Below are 24836 nucleotides of genomic sequence, written 5' to 3'. Positions count from 1 at the left end.
TGAAAATAAGAGTTATCAGAAACCAGGCTGTGAGCACTGTAAAAGGGCAGGAAGCATTGTTTTATTCACCACTATATCCCCAGCTCCTGGCAGAGAACCTGGCACATAGTAAACTCTAAATAAAAATTTGTCAAGTGTGCCAGGCGCGGTGGCTCACGCCTGTAATCCCAGCATTTGGGAGGCCGAGGCGGGCGGATCACAAGGTCAGGAGATCGAGACGATCCTGGCTAACACAGTGAAACCCTGTCTCTACTAAAAAAACAAAAAAATTAGCCGGGCATGGTGGCGGGCAACTGTAGTCCCAGCTACTCAAGAGGCTGAGGGAGGAGAATGGAGTGAACCTAGGAGGCAGAGCTTACAGTGATCCGAGATTGCACCACTGTACTTCAGCCTGGGTGACAGAGTGAGACAGGTCTCAAAAAAAAAAAAAAATTCATTAAGTGGCTGTAAAGGGAACATTTCATTAGAGTATTTCTGTGTGTGTGTATAATTTTCAAAGATATATTTTTAGTTATAGAAACTGAAAACAGGGCTGGGCACAGTGGCTCATGCCTATAATCCCGGCACTTTGGGAGACTGAGGTGAGTGGATTGCTTGAGCCCAGGAGTTCAAGACCAGCCTGGGCAATATGGTGAAACCCTGTCTCTACAAAAAAATACAAAAACTAGCCAGGTGTGGTGGCACACACCCATGGTCCCAGCTACTAGGAAAGCTGAGGCGGGAGTATCACTTGAGCCCCGGAAGTAGAGGTGGCAGTGAGTTGAGATTATGCCACTGCACTCCAGCCTGACTGAATGAAATGCTGTCTCAAAAAAAACCACCTGAAAACATTTCTGGAGCAATATTTATTTTTAGAGTCCCTCGAATACAGAAGTGCAAATGTACTATTCAAGACTTGTATTTAACTTTATAAAATTTCTTTCCTAGATGGGTATTACCTCTTCTTAAACATTTAACTAATAAAATATGTGATATATAATCATACATTTAAAACATGGAACGACAACTAATATCTTAAAGTACATGAAGACAAACTTCAGGAGACAAACATTAAATATATCCAAAAACTAAATGGAACTAGACTGCTTACAAATTGCTTAAACCGAAATGAAATTTGTGTTTACGAAATGTTTTCACTGATGGAAAAATAAATCTAACAAGACCATTATGTAAAAACATACTAATTTACAAAGGCAATGTATCTCAGTTTTAATTTGTATATACCCTAGATGAGGTTTATATTAAATGAGAAAATATTAAAAGTCCATCAATGTGTAGAAAAGAAATTCAGCTGCTCAAGTACTAGACAGAACTTCATATTCTTTAAATCTATTTCTAGAACTGTGAATTGACTTTTTTAAATTTTATAATTTATGGCCAGGCATGGTGGCTCATGCCCGTAATCCCAGCACTTTGGGAGCCTAAGGCGGGCGGATCACAAGGTCAGGAGATGGAGACCATCCTGGCTAACATGGTGAAACCCCGTCTCTACTAAAAATACAAAAAAATTAGCCAGGCGTGGTGGCGGGCGCCTGTAGTCCCAGCTACCTGGGAGGCTGAGGCAGGAGAATGGCGTGAACCTGGGAGGCAGAGTGTGCAGTGAGCTGAGATTGCACCACTGCACTCCAGCCTGGGTGACAGAGTAAGACTGTCTCAAAAAAAAAAAAAAAAATTTTTCAATCCAAAAAATTTCAATCCAAAATTTTTCAAGCCCTATGTTTAAGTACCTTAAAAAAATAAAATTCTAGATATAAACTTGGTGGATTAAGGCTCAGTAAACAGTAATCAAACAAACAACAGATTTGTCCTCAGAATATGAAAGCCAAAGTTTTTTTTCTTTCGTGATCCTGCTTCATATTATTCTGCTGTCCAATTTCTTTTCTGTAGGAAGACCCCAAAGAGATATAAAAAGAGATATAAAACAGTGGTGAATGGCTTCCAAATGACTGTTTGCCCTTGTTTTTTAAGCCAAAAATCTCTAAAAATAGGTCTTTAATTCCGGCAGCAGATTAGGACAAACACTCAAAAATTCATGTTTTCTTCAAAAAATTTCAACTGGCGAGCTTTCACACTGTAAGTTGTATACTTTTCACCCATGTGCTCCTGCAAATGTACCTATTTGAGAAACAAAAAGAAAATCAGTAGGTAGTAGGAAAAAATATTTCTGTAATCTTAGAGGAAGGGCTTTTCTAAGCATGATATCAAAGGTGGAAACCATACAGGAAAATACTAATAGTTCAGTTTGCATAAAAATTTTAAACTTCGAGATGTTTTAAAAAAGTCGTAAGAAATTAAAGAGCAAACAATAAACTAGGGAAAACATTTGCAATATTCATGCCAAAGGATTAATAGCATTCATATATAAAGAGTTCTTTGAATCAATAAAACCCAACAATATTAGAATAGGTAAAACAAAATCAATCTCATAGATAATTCAGCAAATTCATTTATATATGTATGTAAATGTAATCCCATATATTTACAAAATAATCACATAAATAACCACTAGTGAAATGGGAAAAGTTCCCTTGTCCCCCTCGCAGGGCGTTTGATGGGGATGTGGCTCGCTTCTTCAGTGCCCCACTGCTCAAACCGCTAGGGGAGCATACAGACAGGCAGAATGTGGGGCTCTGACCCCACGGTAGTGTCTAGGGCTGAATGTTTACAGCTGAAGCCCCAGTGGGCATGTGTTACAGGGTGCTCTTTTAGCCATCTGTAGGCAGCTTGTGTTAGCTCAATTAGACCCTTGCCCTATCGCAAGGACAGAGGGCTTTCTGTATCCCAGGGTTCCTGCCTTGGTGTACCGGAAGAATCAGATCACACATAGGCTTGGAGAATGAGTGCAAGGTTTTATTGAGTGAAAGTAGCTCTCAGCAGATGGGGAACCAGAAGGGAGACGGTTTTCCCCTGGAGTCCGGCCGCTCGGCGGTCCGGGTTCTCCTCCAGCTGTCCTGGCCAAACTCCACCTCATTCTGCCAGTCGATGGCCTGCTGGCATGCTGGCGTCTGTCAGTGTGCTCTTCTGCTGGCATGCTCCCCTTGACGTCCTCTCAATGTCCAGCTGCTTGTTTCTTCTTTTGCCGATGTGTTCCTCTCAACATCCAGCCTCTTATCTGTGTTCCTGCTAGGGTCTCAGGGGTTTTTATAGACACAGGATGGGGGAGTGGCAGGCCAGGGTGGTCTTGGGAAATGCAACATTTGGGTACGAAGGCAGCAGTGCTTGTTCTTGCCTAGGTCCATGGGCACAGGTCTGAAGGTGGAGCCCTAGCCAGAGGCCACATCCTCCCTTACCCAGTACTTCCCTGTCCCCCTTCCATATCATTAGCATACATAAAATTCAACCTGACTAGCAATAAAAAAAAAAAAGTACTATGTGACATTCAGTGTATGCTTGTGGAAAGAACTGTTCAAAATTAAAATAACACCTAGTATGTTATACTGTGAACCTCCTGATACCATGCACTGAGGGCATATCACTTATGTGGTATTCCTGACAAAAATGTATAACCTAAATCTATTCATGAGAAAACATCAGAAAAATCCAAACCAAGGGACATTTTATAAAACACATGGCCCAGGCTGTCTTATCCTTATGAGCAGCCTGCCCTGAATCCTCTCTCTCTCAGGGTATACTGCCTATTCTGCACTTAACTTTCAAAATACTATTTTTCTTTTGCAATAAATTATTCTATGCTGCAAAAAATAAAATAAACATGGCCCCTACTCCTCAAAAATGTCAAAGTCATCCAGATGTGGTAGCTCACGCCTGTAATCCCAGTACTTTCGGAAGCCGAGGCAGGCGGATCACCTGAGGTCAGGAGTTCAAGACCAGCCTGACTAACATGCAGAAACCCCATCTCTACTAAAAATACAAAATTAGCTGGGCATGGTGGCACATGCCTGTAATCCCAGCTACTCAGGAGGCTGAGGCAGGAGAATTGCTTGAACCCGGGAGGCGGACGTTGCGTTGAACCAAGATCGCACCATTGCACTCCAGCCTGGGCAATAAGAGCAAAACTCCCTCTCAAAAAAAAAAAAAGAAAAGAAAAGTCAAAGTCACGAAAAACAAAGTGAGAAAATGTTTCAAATTTAAAAAGACATAACAATTAAATATAAAATGTAATCCTGTTTGGTTCCACATCCAACATGACACCATAAGGAGCTCTGTAAGCCTCCCATTTCCCTCAGTGGCCAGGCTCACGTCTGTAATTCCAGCACTTTAGAAGGACAAAGTGGGCTGATCCCTTGAGCTCAGAAGTTCAAGACCAGCCTAGGCAACAGGGTGAAACTTTGTCTCTACAAAGACTACAAAAAATTAGCCAGGTGTGGTGGTGTGCACCTGTAGTCCTAGGTACTTGGGAGAATGACTTGAGCTAGGGAGGCAGAGACTGCAGTAAGCCGTGATCATGCCACTGCACTCCAGCCAGGGCTACAGAGCAAGGCTTCAACTCCAAAAAACAAAGTCTCTGGAAATGGTGCTAAGAGAAAATGACCTTCAAATTTTTAAATAAAAATTATAGGAGGCCATTGTTTTGGACTAAACTCCTGCACTAGTGATGACAGCTGTGGGCCATCCGGAGCAGCCGCTACCATCGCGCTGGCAGCAGCAGGGAGATGTGAGCGGTGATGGCAGCAGCAGCTGCAGAAGAGCAGTGGCACCATTGGAACCCTGTACCCCACGTCCCTGAAGCAGCTGGCCAGACCACGCCCACCTTCGCATGGTCAGGATCCGCCCCCAGGCCGGGACCCTCCACCACTCCGGACATCTGCCTCAGCTGTGGGGAAGGCGAGGTGAGGAAGCACAGTCCCCAGAGCTGGCCCCTGGGAGCCCCGCCCAGAACCCACTGCCCTGGAGGTTGCTAGGATGGGGCCAGGCTGTCACCTGCCGGTGGGTGAGCAGCATGGTCAGGCGCAAAGGGGCAGGCAAAGAGGTGCCCCAAGGCAGAGCCAGGCCGGAGAGGCCCCAGCTGCCCCCGCAGGCTCAGGGGTGTCTGTTCCCATTGACTGGTCTCTCCCTATTACCCCCACCCCCAGCTCCAATCTCAGAGCCAAATGAGCCCAGGCGTGGTAAAAGCCCGGCCAGGTGTACGCATGTTTGGGGCAGCAATGACACACCAGCCCCCTGCCACTTTGTCCCCCTCCGGACTTTGGGCTACAACAAGCGCAGGATGGGGAGAGTTTAAGCTGAGGGGGAGCAGAGGGCAGCTTGGCACTGGCCTGCATGTGCACCGTGGCATGAGCAGCCTGGGCCTGAGCAGGAGGCAGACAGGCTACTGGGCAGAAGGGGGCGGGTCCCCGGTGAGGCCCCACCTTCGGGCCAGGGAGGGCTTGAAGGTTGGGGGCCTGGCTGCTAGTCCCATAGACCAGAGTGGGAACTTGTGGTGCCTTTTCTGGGCCTGCCCATGGAGCAATCGGCAGGTACTTACTCCTGTTTAAGCCCCTGCGCTTAGCCAGAGCAGAACAGACAATGGGATGACTAGCTGCAGAGGAGCTACCCTCTCTGCTAACTCAGCACTCATCAAGTGGGGCTGAATACTCCACGAGACACCCTGTCTATGGAAGGGAGGTGGCCCCTGCGGACCTCCTCTGAGCTGTTCTCTCTTTTTTTCTGAGACGGAGTCTTGCTCTGTCACCCAGGCTGGAGTGCAGTGGCGTGATCTTGGCTCACTGCAACCTCCACCTCCTGGGTTCAAGCGATTCTCCTGCCTCAGCCTGCCCAGTAGCTGGGATTACAGGCACATGCCATCAGGCCTGGCTAATATTTTTTGGTATTTTTAGTAGAGATGGGGTTTCACCATGTTGGCCAGGCTGGTCTCGAGTTCCTGACCTCGTGATCCACCCACCTCGGCCTCCCAAAGTGCTGGGATTACAGGCGTGAGCCATCACATCCAGCCTGAGCTGTTCTCTCAAAGAAACTCCTCTTCCTCTTGCTTACCCTTCACTTGTCTGCGTACCTCTTCCTGGTCACAGGACAAGAACTCGGGACTCACTGAATGGTGAGGCTGAAAGAACTGTAACACAAACATATTAGGAGCTGAGATGCCCCTTTCTCACCACATTGCATGTGAAGAGGAGAGAAGAGCTGTGGCCCTTCAAGGATCCCAGACCTGGGAGCTCCCCAAGCCAGGGCGGTGACTCCCTGTTTGGGGTGCTGTGGTTTCTGGCATCTCCAAGTTTCCCCAGTGTTCCCTGGTGCCAGCAGTGGAAGCTGCCTGAGGTGCACCTGATCTGGCCGTAGCTTTGCAGAGGACCAGTACCCATGCCGGCACCTGGAGCTGCCCACCCCGCTGCAGCAACTAGAGTGTCTTGACTGCACAATGGCTGGACCCCATGTTCGCTCCCATACCCCTCGTCGCTCCATGCCTGACTCTCCCTTGGCAGGCATGGGATACAGGCTGGTAATATGAGTGGAATGCCAGACTGTGGACAGAACAAGCCCAGCGGGCCCAAGTAAAACTCAGGCAAAGGCGCCATCAGCCACAGATGTTTCTGGTCAGAAAAGTGACACCCCAAAGATCTCATAACACTAGGCCCAATAGTCCAGACTAAAAATCATAATGGCGTCACTAATGCTCACCAAACAGAAACTGAGCTGCCATCTGGCCTTTCTAGAAATCAAGAGACTGAAAGAGGTAACAGCCTAATTTCCCAAACAGGCCAGTTTCAACTGACATCGTATGAAGCTCTCTGTTTTAATCTTTCATCTGAAGTAACCTGATGTTAACCAATCAGCTTATTTTTCCATTATTCTGTCTCCCTGTCCCCACCCTAAAATGACCAATCCACTTTTTTTCTGGAGCAACCCTATTAAATGAGACCAATCCACTTTTTATTCTTTTTTTCTTCTTTATCCAACCCTTTTTCTGTCTATAAAGCTAATCTCCTCTGCTTCACTCATTAGAACACTTATTCTATTTTACAGAATGAAGTGTTGCCCAATGCTAGAATCACAATAAACCCAATTGAGATATTTAAACAAAATGTGTTATAATTTTGTCTTTTGACAGAAGAAACATTTATTTGAGAAAATCTAAACTTTGGTAAGAACGGTAAGAGTCAGTGGTACACGAATCATGACCAACTGCCACCTTTCTCCAGCCCACCTAAGTGAGACAAAAATTCTACTCCAGGCCACTGAAGGCAAGAACACAGGCCTTTGTTTCCCTGCAACTTCCAGTTGAAAGGTTATCTTCTTTGGAGGGCAGGACACTGGCAGATCTCATCCTGCTGCCTGTTGTTGAGGCTACATTTCAGGAGAGTGCAGGCAAGAAGTGGGAGTTCCCTTCTTCCACCTAGCCCAGGGTACTAGGATGTAGGTTCTACTTTGGGTACAGGACTGCTAAAAATTATGGGGCCCAGTCCAGGTGTGTTGGCTCACACCTGTAATGCCAGCACTTTGGGAGACCGAGGTGGGTGGATCACTTGAGGTCAGGAGTTTGAGACCCAGCCTGGCCAACATGGTGAAACCGCGTCTCTACTAAAAATACAAAAATTGGCTGGGTGTGGTGATGGGTGCCTATAATCCCAGCTACTTGGAAGGCTTGGATAGAAGAATCACTTGAACTCAGCAGGCGGAGGTTGCAGTGAGCTGAGATCGAGCCACTGCACTACAGCCTGGGTGACAAAGCAAGACTCCATCTCAAATAATAATAATAATTATGGGGTCCCAAATCACCTCTTCCCCAGACCATAAAGATGCCATGTTAGTGAAATGCCAAGAAGTATGCCAAGTATGCCAAGAAGACCAGAGGCTACTGCCCCATCTCCCTCCAAAACCGAGTGCACTGTTTCTAAAGTGGGGGTATCACTTGGAAGAGTGCCATTGTCTCCACCCACAGCTCCATAGCCATGCTCACAAACTTTGCTTGGGAATAGAAAGAGGCCATAAAACAGCACCAAATCTCTTCCTAAATGAACTGACTTCATCTGGAAGAGAGTGTGGAGTTCGAGCCTCACAGTGCTTTCAAAAAGAGTGGAAGTGTAACTGAGTACCTCCACTTTAATCATTATTATTATTATTATTCTGTGAGACAGAGTCTCACTGTCATCCAGGCTGGAGTGCAGTGGCACCATCTCAGCTCACTGCAACCTCTGCCCCCTGGGTTCAAGCAATTCTCATGCCTCAGCCTCCCGAGTAGCTGGGATTACAGGCGTATGCCACCACACCAGGCTAATGTTTGTATTTTTAGTAGAGATGGGGTTTCGTCATGTTGGCCAGGCTGGTCTCAAACTCTTGACCTCAAGTGATCTGCCCACCTCAGCCTCCCTAAGTGCTGGGATTACAGGCATGAGCTACTGCACCTGGCCTCAATTATTTAATTATTTTTAAATTCTTTGTTTTCTCTCTCTTCTTATCCTCCTTTTTCCCACTTCCTACTTAGCTCTTTAGAAATACAATTATAGGCTGGGCGTGGTGGCTCATGCCTGTAATCCCAGCACTCTCTGGGAGGCCGAGGCAGGTTGATCACCTAAGTTTAGGAGTTTGAGACCAGCCTGGCCAACATGGTGAAACACTGTCTCTATTAAAAAAAAAAAAATTAGCCGGGCATGGTGGCAGATGCCTGTAATCCCAGCTACTCGAGAGGATGAGGCAGGAGAACTGCTTGAACTTGGGAGGCGGAGCTTGCAGTGAACCAAGATCGGACCACTGCACTCCAGCTTGGGCGACAGAGCGAGACTCCATCTCAAAAAAAAGAAAAAAAAGAAAAAAAAAGAAATACAATTATAGCCTTTTACCTTCGCTTCATCAGACACTCCCTACAGGGGTAGATCAACTATGTGCTTAGAAGCTCCAGAGCAGAACACCTGCCCACTAGGAGGTTGTCTCAAGAGATAACAGTAGATTCACAACCCAACGTATGCCTGCTCACAAAGAAACCAGCAGTCACCACTTTGATCACCTGCTAGATAAGGCACCAAGCTAACACACAGACCCCTGCAACTGCTCGCTTCCCCCCAACCCGCCATGTCCCATTCATGTTAGGCCCTTGTTTTTGAGACAGAGCTCCATTCTTGTTGCCCAGGTTGGAATGCAATGATGGCACAATCTTGGCTCACTGACCACAACCTCCGCCTCCCGGTCTCAAGTGATTCTCCTGCCTCAGCCTCCCAGGTAGCTGGGATAATAGGCATGCACCACCACACCTGGCTAATTTTGTATTTTTAGTAGAGACAGGGTTTCTACATGTTGGTCAGGCTGGTCTCGAACTCCCAACCTCAGGTGATCTGCCTGCCTTAGCCTCCCAAAGTGCTGGGATTACAGGGGTGAGCCACCGCGCCCAGCCTATGCCCCCTTTAAAAGTGCTTGCTTTCTACTCCAAAGGAGGAGTACCCTTAAAGGCAGAAAGCCTGTACTTCCCCCGAAGCTAAACTTTGGAATAAAAAGTAACCTTAGGGCCGGGCGCAGTGGCTCAAGCCTGTAATCCCAGCACTTTGGGAGGCCGAGACGGGCGGATCACTGGGTCAGGAGATCAAGACTATCCTGGCTAACACAGTGAAACCTGTCTCTACTAAAAAATACAAAAAACTAGCCGGGCGAGGTGGCGGGCGCCTATAGCCCCAGCTACTCGGGAGGCTGAGGCAGGAGAATGGCGTGAACCCGGGAGGCGAACTTGCAGTGACCCGAGATATCACGCCACTGCACTCCAGCCTGGGCGACAGAGTGAGACTCCCTCTTAAAAAAAAAAAAAAAAAAAAAAGTCACTTTATACCAGACCTTGCTCTTGTTAATTGGATTCTGCAAGCAGCAAGCAACTGAACCTGTGTTTTAGATACAGCAGTAGAAAGACAACTGGGAGGAGATAAGCCAATTCATTGGAGATGTAAACTAAACTATAGGCTGGGCTAGTTTGCAGAGAGGACTACAAAGCTGGGAGGAGGCCTCTTGGGGTCAGAAAAAAAAACCTCAGATATTGACATTGGGAGCAATCCTGTCAAAATAATCAGATCAGTCTGTTGAGTGACGTATGTTGAAAACAATAAAGCAATCAGCCAGAAACTAAAGGGTCTTAAAAGTTATGTGAAGTCAGGGATAAGAGAGTGATGAAAGCCCTTGTACAACTACAGTCATTCCAAGGTAACTGTTAGCACCCAAGGCTGCATGCATGGAGGGGCAACATCTGGGGCTTTATACTACAGGGAAGGGACAGAGGAAGAAGACAGACTTCACCAAAACAATTCAGGTCAGGCATGGTGGCTCACGCCTCTAATCCCAACACTTTAGGAGGCCAAGGTGGGCAGATCATGAGGTCAGAAGATCCAGACATCCTGGTCAACGTGGTGAAACCCCGTCTCTACTAAAAATACAAAAATTAGCTGGACAGGGTGACATGTGCCTGTAGTACCAGCTACTTTGGGAGGCTAAAGCAGGAGAATCGCTTGAACCAGAGAGTCGAAAGTTACAGTGAGCCAAGATCGTGCCATTGCCCTTCAGCCTGGCAACAGAGCGACACTACACCTCAAAAAATAAATAAATAAATAAATAAATAAATAAATAAATAAATAAATAAAAATCCAGTAGGTTACTATACAAATAAATAAGCATATAACAATCACCGGCCAGGGACAGTGGCTCACGCCTGTTATCCCAGCACTTTGGAAGGCCAAGGCGGGCAGATCATGAGGTCAGGAGATCGAGACCATCCTGGCTAACACGGTGAAACCCCATCTCTACTAAAAAATACAAAAAATTAGCCGGGCATGGTGGCGGCGCCTGTAGTCCCAGCTACTCGGGAGGCTGAAGCAGGAGAATGGTGTGAACCCAGGAGGCAGAGCTTGCAGTGAGCCGAGATAGCACCACTGCACTTCAGCCTGGGTGACAGAGCGAGACTCTGTCTCAAAAATAACAAAAACAATCCCCAAAGGGGCTAATACCGAGTTTAAACAATGTATTATCTAAAATGTCCAGCTTCCAGTATAAAGTTGTGAGAAATGCAAAGAAATAGGATAGTATGACACACATGCTGGAAAAAAGCAAACAAGAGAAACTGCCTGTGAAAGTAGCCAGATGTTAGATTCAACAGACAAAGGTTTCAAAGTAGGCCAGGTGCAGTGGCTCATGCCTGTAATCCCAGCACTTTGGGAGGCCAAAGTGGACAGATCACAAGGTCAGGAGTACAAGACCAGCCTGACCATTATGGTAAAACCCTGTCTCTACTAAAAATACAAAAATTAGCCAGGTGTGGTGGCACACACCTGTAGTCCCAGTTACTCAGGAGGCTGAGGCAGGAGAATCGCTTGAACCTGGGAGGCAGAGGTTGCAGTGAGCCAAGATCGCGCCACTGCACTCCAGCCTGGGTGACAGAGTGAGACTCTGTCTCAAAATAAGAAAAAAAAAAAAAAAGATTTCAAAGTAGCCACTATAAATATGTTCAAAGAACGAAAGGAAAATATAATTTAAAAAGTAAAGGAAGGTATAGTGACAGTGTCACATCAAATAGAGAATATTAAGAAACAGAAAAAAATTATTAATTAAAAGACCCAAATGGAAAATCTAGAGCTGAAAAGTACAATAACTGAAAAGCGAAATTCACTAGAGGGGCTCAACAGCGTACTTACACTGGCAGAACAATTAGCAAGCTTGGGGACAGACCAATAGAAATTATGCAATCCAAATAACGGAGAAAAAACTAAAATGAAAAATGAACAGACTCAGAGAAATGAAGGGCACCATTAACCACACCAAATATGTATAAAGAAAACACCAGGAGAGAAGAGAAAGGAGCAGAAAAAAGGCCGGACATGGTGGCTCACACCTGTAATCCCAGCACTTTGGGAGGCCGAGATAGGCGAATCACTTGAGGTCAGGAGTAAAAGACCAACTTGGCCAACATGGTGAACCCCCGTCTCTACTAAAAATACAAAAACTAGCTGGGTGTGGTGGCATATGCCTATAGTCCCACGTACTTGGGAGGCTGAAGCAGATGAGTAGCTAGGACTGTGTCCGGAATTGGTGGGTTCTTGGTCTCACTGACTTCAAGAATGAAGCCACAGACCCTCGCAGTGAGTATTACAGTTCTTAAAGATGGTGTATCCAGAGTTTGTTCCTTCAGATGTTCAGATATGTCCGGAGTTTCTTCCTTCTGGTGGATTCGTGGTCTCGCTGACTTCAGGGGTGAAGCTGCAGACCTTCATGGTGACTGATACAGCTCTTAAAGGCAGTGTGTCTGGAGTTCTTCGTTCCTTCTAGTGGGTTCATGGTCTTGCTGGCTTCAGGAGTAAAGCTGCAGACCTTTGTGGTGAGTATTATAGCTTATAAAGGCAGCACGGACTCAAAGAGTGAGCAGCAACAAGATTTATCGCAAAGAAAGAACAAAGCTTCCACAGGTTGGAAGGAGACCCCATCAGGTTGACACAGCAGGCTCGGGCAGCCTGCTTTTATTCCCTTATCTGACCTCACGCACATCCTGCTGATTGGTCCATTTTACAGAGAGCCAATCGGTCCGTTTTGACAGGGTGCTGATTGGTGCATTTACAAATCTTGAGCTAGACACAGAATGTTGATTGGTGCATTTACAATCCTTTAGCTAGACACAAAAGTTCTACAAGTGCCCCCACAACTCAGGAGCCCAGCTCGCTTCTCCTAGTGGATCCCTCGCCAGGGCTGTGAGCGGAGCTGCCCGCCAGTCTTGCCCTGGGCTTCTGCACTCCTCATCCCTTGGGCGGTTGCTGGGACCTGGCACTGCGGAGCAGGGGTTGGCGCCCGTCAGGGAGCCTGGGGCCGAGCAAGGTGCTCGGACATGGAGGGCTGCAGGTCCCAAGCCCTGCCCGACGGGGAGGCGGCTGAGGCCTGGCAAGAATTCCAGTGCTGCGCAGGCGGGCTGGCAGTGCTGGAGGACCCACTGCACCCTCCGTAGCTGCTGGCCGGGGTGCTAAGCCCCTCACTGTGCGGGCCAGTGGCCCCGGCCGCCCGGCCGTTCTGAGTGCAGGGTCCTGCCGAAGCCGCACCCACGCCGCGTGCACCGCACCGGGTGCAGCTCTGGTTCCTCCTGCGCCTCTCCCTCCACACCTCCCTGCAAGCAGAGGGAGGCAGCTCCGGCCTCGGCCAGCCCAGAGAGGGGCTCCCACAGTGCAGCAGCTGGCTGAAGGGCTCCTCAAGCGCAGCCAGAGTGGACGCCGAGGCCAAGGAGGTGCTGAGGGTGAGCGAGGGCTGCTAGCACGTTGTCACCTCTCAGGACTACAGACAGCTAGGACTACAGACACACACCACCATGCCAAGAACCCAGGAGATGGAGGTTGTAGTGAGCCAAGATCGCACCACTGCACTCCAGCCTGGGTGATAGAGCAAGACTCTGTCTCAGAGAAAAAAAAGGAACAGAAAAAAAATTTTTTTTTTTTTTTTTTTTTTTTTTTGAGGCCGAGTCTCGCTCTGTCACCCAGGCTGGAGTGCAGTGACCGGATCTCAGCTCACTGCAAGCTCCGCCTCCCGGGTTCCCGCCATTCTCCTGCCTCAGCCTCCCGAGTAGCTGGGACTACAGGCGCCCGCCACCTCGCCCGGCTAGTTTTTTGTATTTTTTAGTAGAGACGGGGTTTCATTGTGTTAGCCAGGATGGTCTCGATCTCCTGACCTCGTGATCCGCCCGTCTCGGCCTCCCAAAGTGCTGGGATTACAGGCTTGAGCCACCGCGCCCGGCCGAAAAAAAATTTTTTTAAGAAATAATGCCTGAACACTTTACAAATTTATTGAAAAACACTCATCTACACGTCCAAGAAACTCAGTGAACTTCCAAGTAGGATAAACTCAAAGAAATCCACAGATACACACATTAAGGTTAAAGTGCTGAAAGCCAAAAACAGAAAATCTTGAAAGCAGCAAGATGAAAATAACTCATCAGAAGGCAACACCAATAACATTCACAGCTAACCTCTCCTCATAAACAATGGAGGCTAGAAGGCAGAAGGATAACATTCAAAGTTCTCCAAAAAAACTGTCAACCAAGAATCTCATATCTAGCAAATCTATCATTCAAAAATAAAAGTGAAATAAGGAAATTCCCAGATAAACAAAAGCAGAGAATCTGTGGCTAGCAGACCCACATTACAGGAAAACTAAGTGAAGTTCATCAGGCTAAAAGGATGAGACCCTACACAGTAACTCAAAGCAATGTGAAAATACAAAAGAGTGCTGGTAAAGGTAATTATAAAACACAGTACAAACACATATTGCCTCTCCTTAACTAATTTGAAAAGCTAGTGTATGAAACAATAATACAGAAGATGGCAGAGTAAGAAGCATCAGGAATTCATCTCCTCACTCAAGACAAAATTGTATCTCCTCACTCAAGCAAAAATTGTACTGACAAAATCTCTTTTACGTAACTAAAAACTCTGGATTCTCTTGAAGGCTGGGAACATCTGAGGGAAGTCTTAGAAGCTAAATTGTGGTTCATTTCAGCCCTAAGCACTCTGCACCCAGTGGCAGACAGTCATGCTGTGTTCCTGAAGCAGCTTGCATGCCGCTTGCAGGAACCAGGGTAGGCAATAAGAAACCAGACCTCCAAATATCAGGGATCTCTGTACTGATAGCTGACTGCTGCTTCTGATCACTAAGGTATAGATATAGAAGCAGGAAACCAATGTTGCAACCATCACTGACACTGTTGCAAACCTCCCTCCCTCTAGCTGAAGTGACTCCCTGGGGATTTAAAAAGACTGGTGCCTTTATTTCTCCCGCCTTTATATTTTTTCTTTTTCCCCTTTTGGGGGCCATACATTGAAGGAGCAGGACATTCCAAAGCCACTGGGCATGATGGCTTATGCCTAGAATCCCAGAACTTTGGGAGGCCAAGGCAGGAGAATTGCTTGAGCCCAGGAGTTCAAGACCTGCCTGGGCAACATAAGGAGACTCTGTGTCTACCAAAATAAAAATAAAAATTAATTAATTAGCTAAGTGTGGTGGGGCACGCCTGTTGTCTAAGCTACTAGGGAGGCTGGGACAGAACTGCTAAGTCTGCGAGGCTGAGGCTGCAGTAAGCTGTGATTACACCATTGTACTCCAGCCTGGGTGACAGAGCAAGACCCTGTCTCCAAAAAAAAAAAAAGTAACCACACATACTGGGGGATTTGGAAAGTTACCATGCATGCACATGCCCAGGGGAACACACAGATTCAGACATGAGAAGACTTTTTTATAACCTGTGACTAATCCCTGGTGATAGTGACAGGAGGTAGCCAAATACCTAGGCAGATGGGGCAGGTTCCTAGTGAAACCCCACCTTCAAGCCAAATCAGCCTGAAGGCTGAAAGACCAGACTGCTGGTCCTGGATGAACCTGTGACACAGAGTGGGAACTTCTGTTCCTGTTTGCTCGCCCTTTCCCAATTGATACTTTCTGAATAATGCCTTTTAACCAATTGAATGTTGCCTTTTCCAATACTACCTACAGCCTGCCCCTCCCCTATTCTGAGCCCATAAAAAGCCTTGGACTCAGCCATATTAGGGGGACTTCCCCACCTTAAGGTATTCCCTCTCTGCTGATAGCTGTTTCATCACTCAATACAATTCTTCTCTACCCTCCTCACCCTTCAACATCCAGTGTATCCTCATTCTTCTTGGGCAAGGTCCAAGAGCTCAGAAACTGCTGAACGTGGGTACAAGCTATAACACAAGTGAGCCGGGGCACACCAGCATGGCTGAGCAAGGCCTGGGTCTGGCATTGCCAGTCAGAGGTACCTGGCTTACAAAGTGACTGAAAAGTAAATCCTGCATCACTGGCATGGAGGACCCCTAAATTATCACATGATAAAAACTCAAATGTCCAGTTTAAAAACAAAACCACAAGGCACAAAAAGAAACAAAGTATGGACCATTCAAAGGAAAAAAAAAAAAAAAAGAAATCAATAGACATTGTCCCTAAGATCAGATGGCAGACTTATTAGAAAATGATGTGGCCGGGCACGGTGACTCACGCCTGTAATCACAGGACTCTGGGAGGCTGAGGCAGGCAGATTGCTTGAGTCCAGGAGTTTGAGACCAGCCTGGGTAACATGGCGAAACCCCATCTCTACAAAACGTACAAAAAAACTTGCTGGGTGTGGTGGTATGCTCCTACAGTCCTGGCTACCTGGGAGGCTGAGGTGGGAGGATGACCTGAGCCCAGGCTGCAGTGAGCCATGACTACGCCATTGCACTCTAGCCTGAGTGACAGAGCGAGACTCTGTCTCAGTAAAAGAAAATTATGTAATTATGTGGCCAGGCATAGTGGCTCACACCTGAAATCTAAGTACTTTGGGAAGTCAAGACAGGAGGATTAGTTGAGATCAGGTGTTTGAGACCAGCCTGGGCAACATAATGAGACCCTGTCTCTACAAAAAAAATTTAAAATTAGCTAGGTATGGTGGCATGTGCCTGCAGTTCCAGCCATTTGAGAAGCTAAGGCGGGAGGATCACTTATGCCCAGGAGTTTGAGGCTGCAGGGAGCTATCATTGCACCACTGCACTCCAGACAGAATGAGACCCTGTCTCAAAATAAAATAAAATGATGTATAAATAAAACAAATATCAGTAAAGAGAAAGACATAAAAAGAAAAAAAGAACTTTTTTTTTCTGAGATGGAATCTTGCTCCATCACCCAGGCTGGAGGGCAGTGGAACCTGTGACCTCCAACTTCTGGGTTCAGGCAATTCTCGTGTCTCAGCCTCCTGAGTAGCTAGAATTACAGGTGCATGCCACCGTGCCTAATTGTTGTACTTTTAGTGTAGATGGGGTTTTACCATGTTGGTCAGGCCGGTCGAACTCTTGACCTTAAGTCATCTGCCTGGCTCAGCCTCCCAAAGTGCTGGGATTACAGGCATGAGCCACTGTGCCCGGTCTAAAGAAAAAAAATTCTGAAGCTGAAAAGTACAATAACTGCAATGAAAAAACTGAGCAAGCAGAAGAAAGAAACAGTGAACTTGAAGACAGGATAATTAAAAGTATCAAGTCTGAAGAACAGGAAGAAAAGACTACAGAGACTGAACAGAGCCTAAAGGACATATAGAACACCATCAAGCAGCCCAACGCAAGCAATGTGGGAGTCCCAGAGAAAGAGGAGAGAGAGGGGATCAGATAAATGATCTGAAGAAATATAACTGAAAAATTCACAAGTTTGATGAAAGACAAATATTTAAAAGACAAAATAAATATAAACATCCAAGATGCTCAACAAACTCCAAGTAGGATGAACTCAAGAGTGCACACTGAAATACATTGTAATCAAACTGTAAAAAGACATGGCCAGGTTCAGTGGCTCACACCTGTTATCCCAGCACTTTGAGAGGCCATGGCGGGCAGATCACTTGAGGTCAGGAGTTCAAAACCAACCTGGACGACATGGTGAAACCCTGTCTCTACTAAAAATACTAATATTAGCCCCATGTGATGCCACATGCCTGTGATCCCAGCTACACAGGAGGCTGAGTCACGAAAATTGCTTGAACCCGGGAGAGAGAAGTTGCAGTGAGCCAAGATGGCGCCACTGCACTCCACCCTGGATGACAATGAGACTTTGTCTTAAAACACACACACACACACACACACACACACACACAAATTGTCAAAAGACAAAGACAAAGAGAGAATCCTGAAAACAGCATGAGAGAAGCAACTTGTCACATACAAAGGATAAGATTACCAATGGGTTTTTCCATCAGGAACTGTGGAGGCCAGAAAGCAGTGGGCTAATATATTCAAAACGCTAAAAGAAAAAATACCAAGAATACTGTATCTGGCAAAAATGCCCTTCAAAAGTGAGGGAGAAATCAAGACATTTCCAGATAAAGCTGATTAACACTAGATCTTCCCTATCAGAAATATTCAAGGGAATTCTGCAGGTTGAAAGGAAATGACACTAAATAACTTAAAGCTTTATGAAGAAAGAAAAATCTCTAAAAACAATCAAATTAATCAAATTCATAGGAACAGACAGGAGAATGGTGTTTACCAGAGGTCAGAGAGTGGGTAGAATGGGCAGGTGTTGCTCAAAAGGAACAAGGTTCAGTTATACAGCAGGAGTAAGTATTTTGAGATACACTGCACAACATGGTGACTACATTTAATAATAATAACGTTACATATTTCGAAATTGCTAAGAGAATTTCAAATGTCCTCATCACAACAAAATGATAAATACTTCAGGTGACAGATATGTTGATTAGCTTGATTTAATCAAACCACATTGTATACATATATCAGAACATCACATTGTACTCTATTAATATGTACAATTATGATTTGTTGATTAACAATAAAAATATATTTGCAAAAGAAATCTCTTTAGTAAAGGTAAACATGGGCAACTATAAAAGCTAGTATTATTGTAACAATTGTTTGTAATTTCTTTTTTTCGTTTTCTACAAGATTTAAGAGGCTAATACATTACAAAACAATTAGACTAAAAGCTAATATTACTGTAACTTTGGTTTGCAATTCCACATTTTGTTTTCCATATAATTTAAGAGACTAATGCATTTTAAAACCCAATTTTTAGATCCTGTTTTTAAACATATAATGTACAAAGATATACTTTTGTGACATCAATAACTAGAAGGAGCTGGGGCAGAGCTGTTAAAAGGGTAGAGTTTTTGTATGTTATTGAAGTTAAGCTGGCATAAATTCAAACTAGAGTATTATAATTTTAGGATATTAAATATAATCTCCATGGTAACCACAGAGAAAACAGTTACAGGACATGTTATATATTATATTAAAATTTTTCACTACAAAAAAAAATCAACTAAACACAAAAGAAAACAGTAATGCAGGAAATAAGGAATTAAAAAAACTATAATGCATATAGAACATAAAATAGTAAAATAACATAAGTCCCTCCTTATCAATAACTACTTTAAATGTAAATGGATTAAACTCTCCAATCAAAAGACAGAAATTGGCAGAATGGATTTAAAAAACACAGAATCCACCTATATGCTATCTATAAGAGACTCTAGATCTAAAGACACAAAAAGATTGCAAGTAAAAATTTTGAAAAAAATATTCCACATAAATTGTAACCAAAGGAGATTAGGGATGGCTTTACAAATATCAGACAAAATAGTCTTTAAATTAAAAAAAGGTTATAAGAGACAAAAAAGGAGACATCTACAGCAAGAAGATTAGAACAATTATTAACATTTATACACCTAAATGTACAAATGAGGATACTGACGTTTTGTTTTTAGGTGTAAAAAACAAACCATGAATAATAGTTGCAGACTTTAATACTCCACTCTCAATAATAGATAGAGCAACCTGGCAGAAGATAATAAAGAAAATAGAAGACCTGGGGCCAGGCACAGTGGCTCACATCTATAATCCCAGCACTTTGGGAGGCCAAGGCAGGCGAATCATGAGGTCAGGAGATCGAGACCATCCTGGCTAACATGGTGAAACCCCATCTCTACTAAAAATACAAAAAAAATTAGCCGGGTGTGGTGGCGGGTGCCGGTAGTCCCAGTTACTCAGGAAGCTGACACGGGAGAATGCCGTGAATCCAGGAGGTGGAGCTTGCAATAAGCGGAGATCGCACCACTGCACTCCAGCCTGGGCAACAGAGTGAGACTGTCTCAAAAAAAAAAAAAATATATATATATATATATAGGATTTGGCCGGGCACAGTGGCTTACGCCCGTAATCCCAACACTTTGGGAGGCCAAGGCAGGTGGATCATGAAGTCAGGAGTTCAAGATCTGCCTGGCTGGCCAGGCGCGGTGGCTCAAGCCTGTAATCCCAGCACTTTGGGAGGCCGAGACGGGCGGATCACGAGGTCAGGAGATCGAGACCATCCTGGCTAACACAGTGAAACCCTGTCTCTACTAAAAAATACAAAAAACTAGCCGGGCGAGGTGGCGGGCGCCTGTAGTCCCAGCTACTCGGGAGGCTGAGGCAGGAGAATGGCGTGAACCCGGGAGGCGGAGCTTGCAGTGAGCTGAGATCCGGCCACTGCACTCCAGCCTGGGCGACAGAGCGAGACTCCGTCTAAAAAAAAAAAAAAAAGATCTGCCTGGCCAAGATGGTGAAACCCCGTCTCTACTAAAAATACAAAAGTTAGCTGGGCGTGGTGGCAAGTGCCATTGCACTCCAGCCTGGGTGACAGAGTAAGACTCTGTCTCAAATAAATAAATAAATAAATAAATAAGAGGACTTCAACAATGCAGTAAACCAACTAGATCTAACAGGCATCTAAAACTTTTTTTTTTTTTTGAGACAGGAGTTTCACTCTTGTTGCCCAGGCTGGAGCATTGCTCGATCTCAGCTCACCACAACTTCTGCCTCCCAGGTTCAAGTGATTCTCCTGCCTCAGCCTCCCTGGTAGCTGAGATTACAGGTGTGCACCACCACACCTGGCTAATTTTGTATTTTTAGTAGAGATAGGGTTTCACTATGTTGGTCAGGCTGGTCTCGAACTCCTGACCTTGGGTGATCCACTAGCCTCAGCCTCCCAAAATGCTGGGATTACAGGTGTGAGCCACCGCGCCTGACCTACATCTAAAATTCTTTATCCAACAATAGAATATGCATTCTTCTCAAGTGCACATGGGTCATTCTCTAGGACAGACCATACTATAGACCACAAATTGTCTCAATAGATTTTAAAGGAAAGATAGCACACAGAATATCTTCCCCAACCACAGTGGGATGAAGTTAGAAATCAGTAACAAGGAAAACTAAAATTCCCAAATTTGTGGGAATCAAATAACACTTTTTTTTTTTTTGAGATGGAGTCACCCAGGCTGGAGTGTGGTAGTGTGATCTCGACTCACTCCAACCTCCACCTCCCAGGTTCAAGCAATTCTGCCTCAGCCTCTTGAGTAGCTAGGATTACAGGTGCCCAACACCACAACCAGCTAATTTTTGTATTTTTAGTAGAGACAGGGTTTCACAGGTTGGACACGCTGGTATGAACTCCTGACCTCAAGTGATCCACCCACTTCGGCCTCCTAAAGTGCTAGGATTACAGGCATGAGCCACTGTGCCCAGCCTAAATAACACATTCTTAAATCACCAATGGATCAAGAAGAAATCAAAAGGAAAATTAGAAAATACTTAAGAGACAAATGAAAATACAAAACAATACACTGAAACTTTTGGAATTCAGCAAAAGCAGTGCTAAGCGGGGAATTTATAGCTGTAAACACTTACATTAAAAAAGAAAGATCTTGGGCTGGGCATGGTGGCTAATGACTGTAATCCCAGCACTTTGGGAGACACAGATGGGAGGACTGCATGAGGCCAGGAGTTCAAGACTAGCCTGGGCAATATAGACAGATCTTGTTTCTACAAAAAATTTTAAAAATTAAGGCACCAGGAATGGTAGCTCACACCTGTAACCCCAGTACTTTAGGAGGCTGACACAGGCAGATAACTTGAGCCCAAGAGTTCAAGACCAGCCTGGGGAACATACTGAAAGCCCATCTCTACAAAAAGTACAAAAATAATGAGCTGCACGTGGTGCCCTACAACTGTAGTCCCAGCTATTCTAAAGGTTGAGGTGGGAGGATCACTTGAGCCTGGGAGGTAAAGGTTGTAGTGAGCCAAAATCACGCCACTGCACTGTTGTGGGAAGTCAGGGACCCCGAATAGAGAGACCAGCTGGAGCCGCAGCAGAGGAACATAAATTGTGAAGATTTCATGGACATTTATCAGTTCCTAAATAATACTTTTGTAATTTCTTATGCCTGTCTTACTTTAATCTCTTAATCCTGTTACCTTCGTAAGCTGAGGATGTACGTCACCTCAGGACCACTGTGATAATTGTGTTAAATGTACAAATTGATTGTAAAACATGTGTGCTTGAACAACATGAAATCAGTGCACCTTGAAAAAGAACAGAATAACAGTGATTTTCAGGGAACAAGGGAAGACAACCATAAGGTCTGACTGCCTGAGGGGTTGAGCAAAATAGAGCTATATTTTTCTTCTTGCAGAGAGCCTATAAATGGATGTGCAAGTAGGGAAGAGATCACTAACTTCTTTTCCTAGCAAGGAATATTAATAATACCCTGGGGAAGGAATGCATTCCTGGGGGGAGGTCTATAAACGGCTGCTCTGGGAGTGTCTGTCTTATGTGGTTGAGATAAGCACTAAAATACACCCTGGTCTCCTGCAGTACCCTCAGGCTTATTAGGGTGGGGAAAAAACTCCACCCTGGTAAATTTGTGGTCACACTGGTTCTCCGCTCTTGAACGCTGTTTTCTGTTAAGATGTTTATCAGGACAATACGTGCACAGCTGAACATAGACCCTTATCAGTAGTTCTGATTTTGCCCTTGTCCTGTTTCCTCAGAAGCATGTGATCTTTGTTCTGCCTTTTGACCTTTGAAACATGTGATCTTTGTGACCTACTCCCTGTTCGGACACCCCCTCCCCTTTTGAAATCCTTAATAAAAACTTGCTGGTTTTAAAGCTCAGGTGGGCATCACGGTCCTACTGATATGTGATGTCACCCCCGGAGGCCCAGCTGTAAAATTCCTCTCTTTGTACTCTTTATCTTTATTTCTCAGCTGGCTGACACTTAAGGAAAATAGAAAGAACCTACCTTGAAATATTGGGGGAGGATTCCCCTGATACTGCACTCCAGCCTGGGGGATGGAGCGAGACCGTTTCAAATATTTTAAATTTTAAAAAAAAGGCCAGGCACAGTGGCTCACACCTGTAATCCTAGCACTTTGGAAGGCCGAGGCGGGTGGATCACCTGAAGTCAGGAGTTCAAGACCAGACTGGCCAACATGGTGAAACCCCGTCTCTACTAAAATACAAAAATTAGCCAGGCATGATGGCGGTTGCCTGTAATCCCAGCTACTTGGGAGGCTGAGATGGGAGAATTGCTTGAACCTGGGAGACGGTGGCTGCAGTGAGCTAAGATCACGCCACTGCACTCTAGCATGGGCGGCTGAGCAAGACTCTGTCTCAAAAAAAAAAGATTGCTTCACTTGACTAGCCAAAAAAAAAAAAAAAATGACTCAAATTACCAAAGTAAGAAATTAAAATGTATATACATTACTACCAGCTCTACAGAAATAAAAAGAATTGGCTAGGCATGGTGGCTCACACCTGTAATTCTAACACTTTGGGAGGATGAGGTGGGCGGATCATGAGGTCAGGAGATCAAGACCTCCTGGCCAACATGGTGAAACCCCATCTTTACTAAAAATGCAAAAATTAGCTGGGTGTGGTGGCGTGCACCTGTAATCCCAGCTACTCAGGAGGCTGAGGCAGAAGAATCACTTGAAACCGGGAGGCAGAGTTTCCAGTGAACTGAAATTACGTCACTGCACTCCAGCTTGGCAACAGAGCGAAACTCCATCTCAAAAATAAATAAAATAAAAAAGAATCGTAAGAGAACTATGAACAATTGTATGCCAACAAGTTACATAAACCTAGATGAAATGGACACACTCCTAGAAACATAAAACCTACTGAGACTGAATCACAAAGAAATAGAAAATCTGAATAGACCCATTAACTAGTGTAAGGAGTATGAATCAATCATCAACAAACTCCCAAACAGGAAAGGTCCTAGCCCTGATGGCTTTGCTCATGATTCTACCAAACATTTGGAAAGGAATTGATGCCAGTCCTTCTCAAACTTTTCCAGAGAGTTGAGGAGGAAGGGGTAATTCCTGGTTCATTTTATGAGGCCAACAATGCCCTGGTTCTGGGGCCAGAAAGGGACACTACAGGAAAACAGAAATGCATATGAATATCCCTTATGAACATTCATTTGAAAATCTTTAACAAAATCCAGATGATTGAAGTTTTTTCACCTCTGTTCATGAGAGATATTGATCTGATATTTTTTCATGTAGTGTCCTTGTTGAGTTTTGATGTCAGAGTTGTGCTGGTTTTGTGGATAAGATGGAAAGTATCTCCTCTTAAAGTATTCTGGAAGACTTTGTACAGGATTGGTGTTCTTTCTTTCTTAGATGGTTGGAAGAATTCACCAGTAAAGCATCTGAGCACAGAGCTTTCTTTGTGGGCCAATTTTACTTTTTATGTTTAGGCTTTGTGTAAATGCTTAAAATAGTCAAATTCATAGAGACAGAAAGTAGATGGGTGGTTGCCAGGGGCTGGTGGGGGCAGGAAATGGGGAACTATTGTTAAATGGGGGTAAAGTTTCAGTTTTGCAACATGAAAAAAGTTCTGATGATAGATGGTGGTGAGAGTTGTACAACAATGTGAATATACTTAATACCACTGAACTGTATGCTTTAAAATGGCTAAAATGGTATATTTTAAGTTATCTCCATTTTATTACAATTTCTAAAAATGTATATATTGTTGAGCCTATAACATATAGAAATGTAATATATTTGCCAATAACAAAACAAAAGAGGTAAGTGGGAGCAAAGCTGTATTAGGCTACAGAAATGACTCCACATGGAAAGCTGAATCCAAAGGAACAAATAAAGAGATCTAGAAATGATAAATAGAGTTACAACAAAATCTACAAACATACTTTCCTTTCTTCTCTCAACTTCTTTAAGACAGCTGGCTTCTTTGTGGAAATTGACAAGCAAATTCTAAAATTCATATGTAATTGCAAGGGACCCAGAATCACCAATCTTGAGAAAGAATAATAGTAGAGGACTCACCCTTCCTGATTTCAAACCTTACTCCAAAGCAAAAGTAAACAAAGTGTGGTAGTGGCATAAGGATAGATATATAGATCAGTGGAATAGAAATAAGAGTCCAGAAATAAGCCCATGTGTCTACAGTCAACTAATTTTTAACAAGGTGAAAAAATAGTCTTTGCAACAAATGGTGATGGGACAACAGGACAGCCACATACATAATGAAGTTGGAGCTTTACTTCATCATGCCATATACAAGAATTAACTCAAAATGTGTCCAGTGAGACCTGGAT

At 44.7% G+C, this 24836-nt stretch overlaps 1 protein-coding gene across 2 annotated transcripts in view; it reads right to left on the bottom strand.

The window, feature by feature from the left end:
- Positions 1-1814: 1814 nt before the first annotated feature.
- The window catches only part of NEK4 (NIMA related kinase 4), a 71688-nt gene continuing 48666 nt past the window's right edge, over positions 1815-24836 (bottom strand). Inside the window, exon 15 of one of the 2 annotated variants that reach the window (XM_003894303.4) lies at positions 1815-2115. In XM_003894303.4, the coding sequence (XP_003894352.2) occupies positions 2023-2115 (93 nt within the window). In that variant the 3' untranslated portion in view covers positions 1815-2022. Of the gene's footprint in view, positions 2116-12078; positions 12221-24836 lie in introns of those variants that run through there. The other variant, XM_031663300.1, reaches the window with a different exon arrangement.

This window comes from Papio anubis, chromosome 2, assembly GCF_008728515.1.
Source record: "Papio anubis isolate 15944 chromosome 2, Panubis1.0, whole genome shotgun sequence".
Taxonomy (NCBI): domain Eukaryota; kingdom Metazoa; phylum Chordata; class Mammalia; order Primates; family Cercopithecidae; genus Papio; species Papio anubis.
This window is presented reverse-complemented; position numbering and strand designations above follow the sequence as displayed.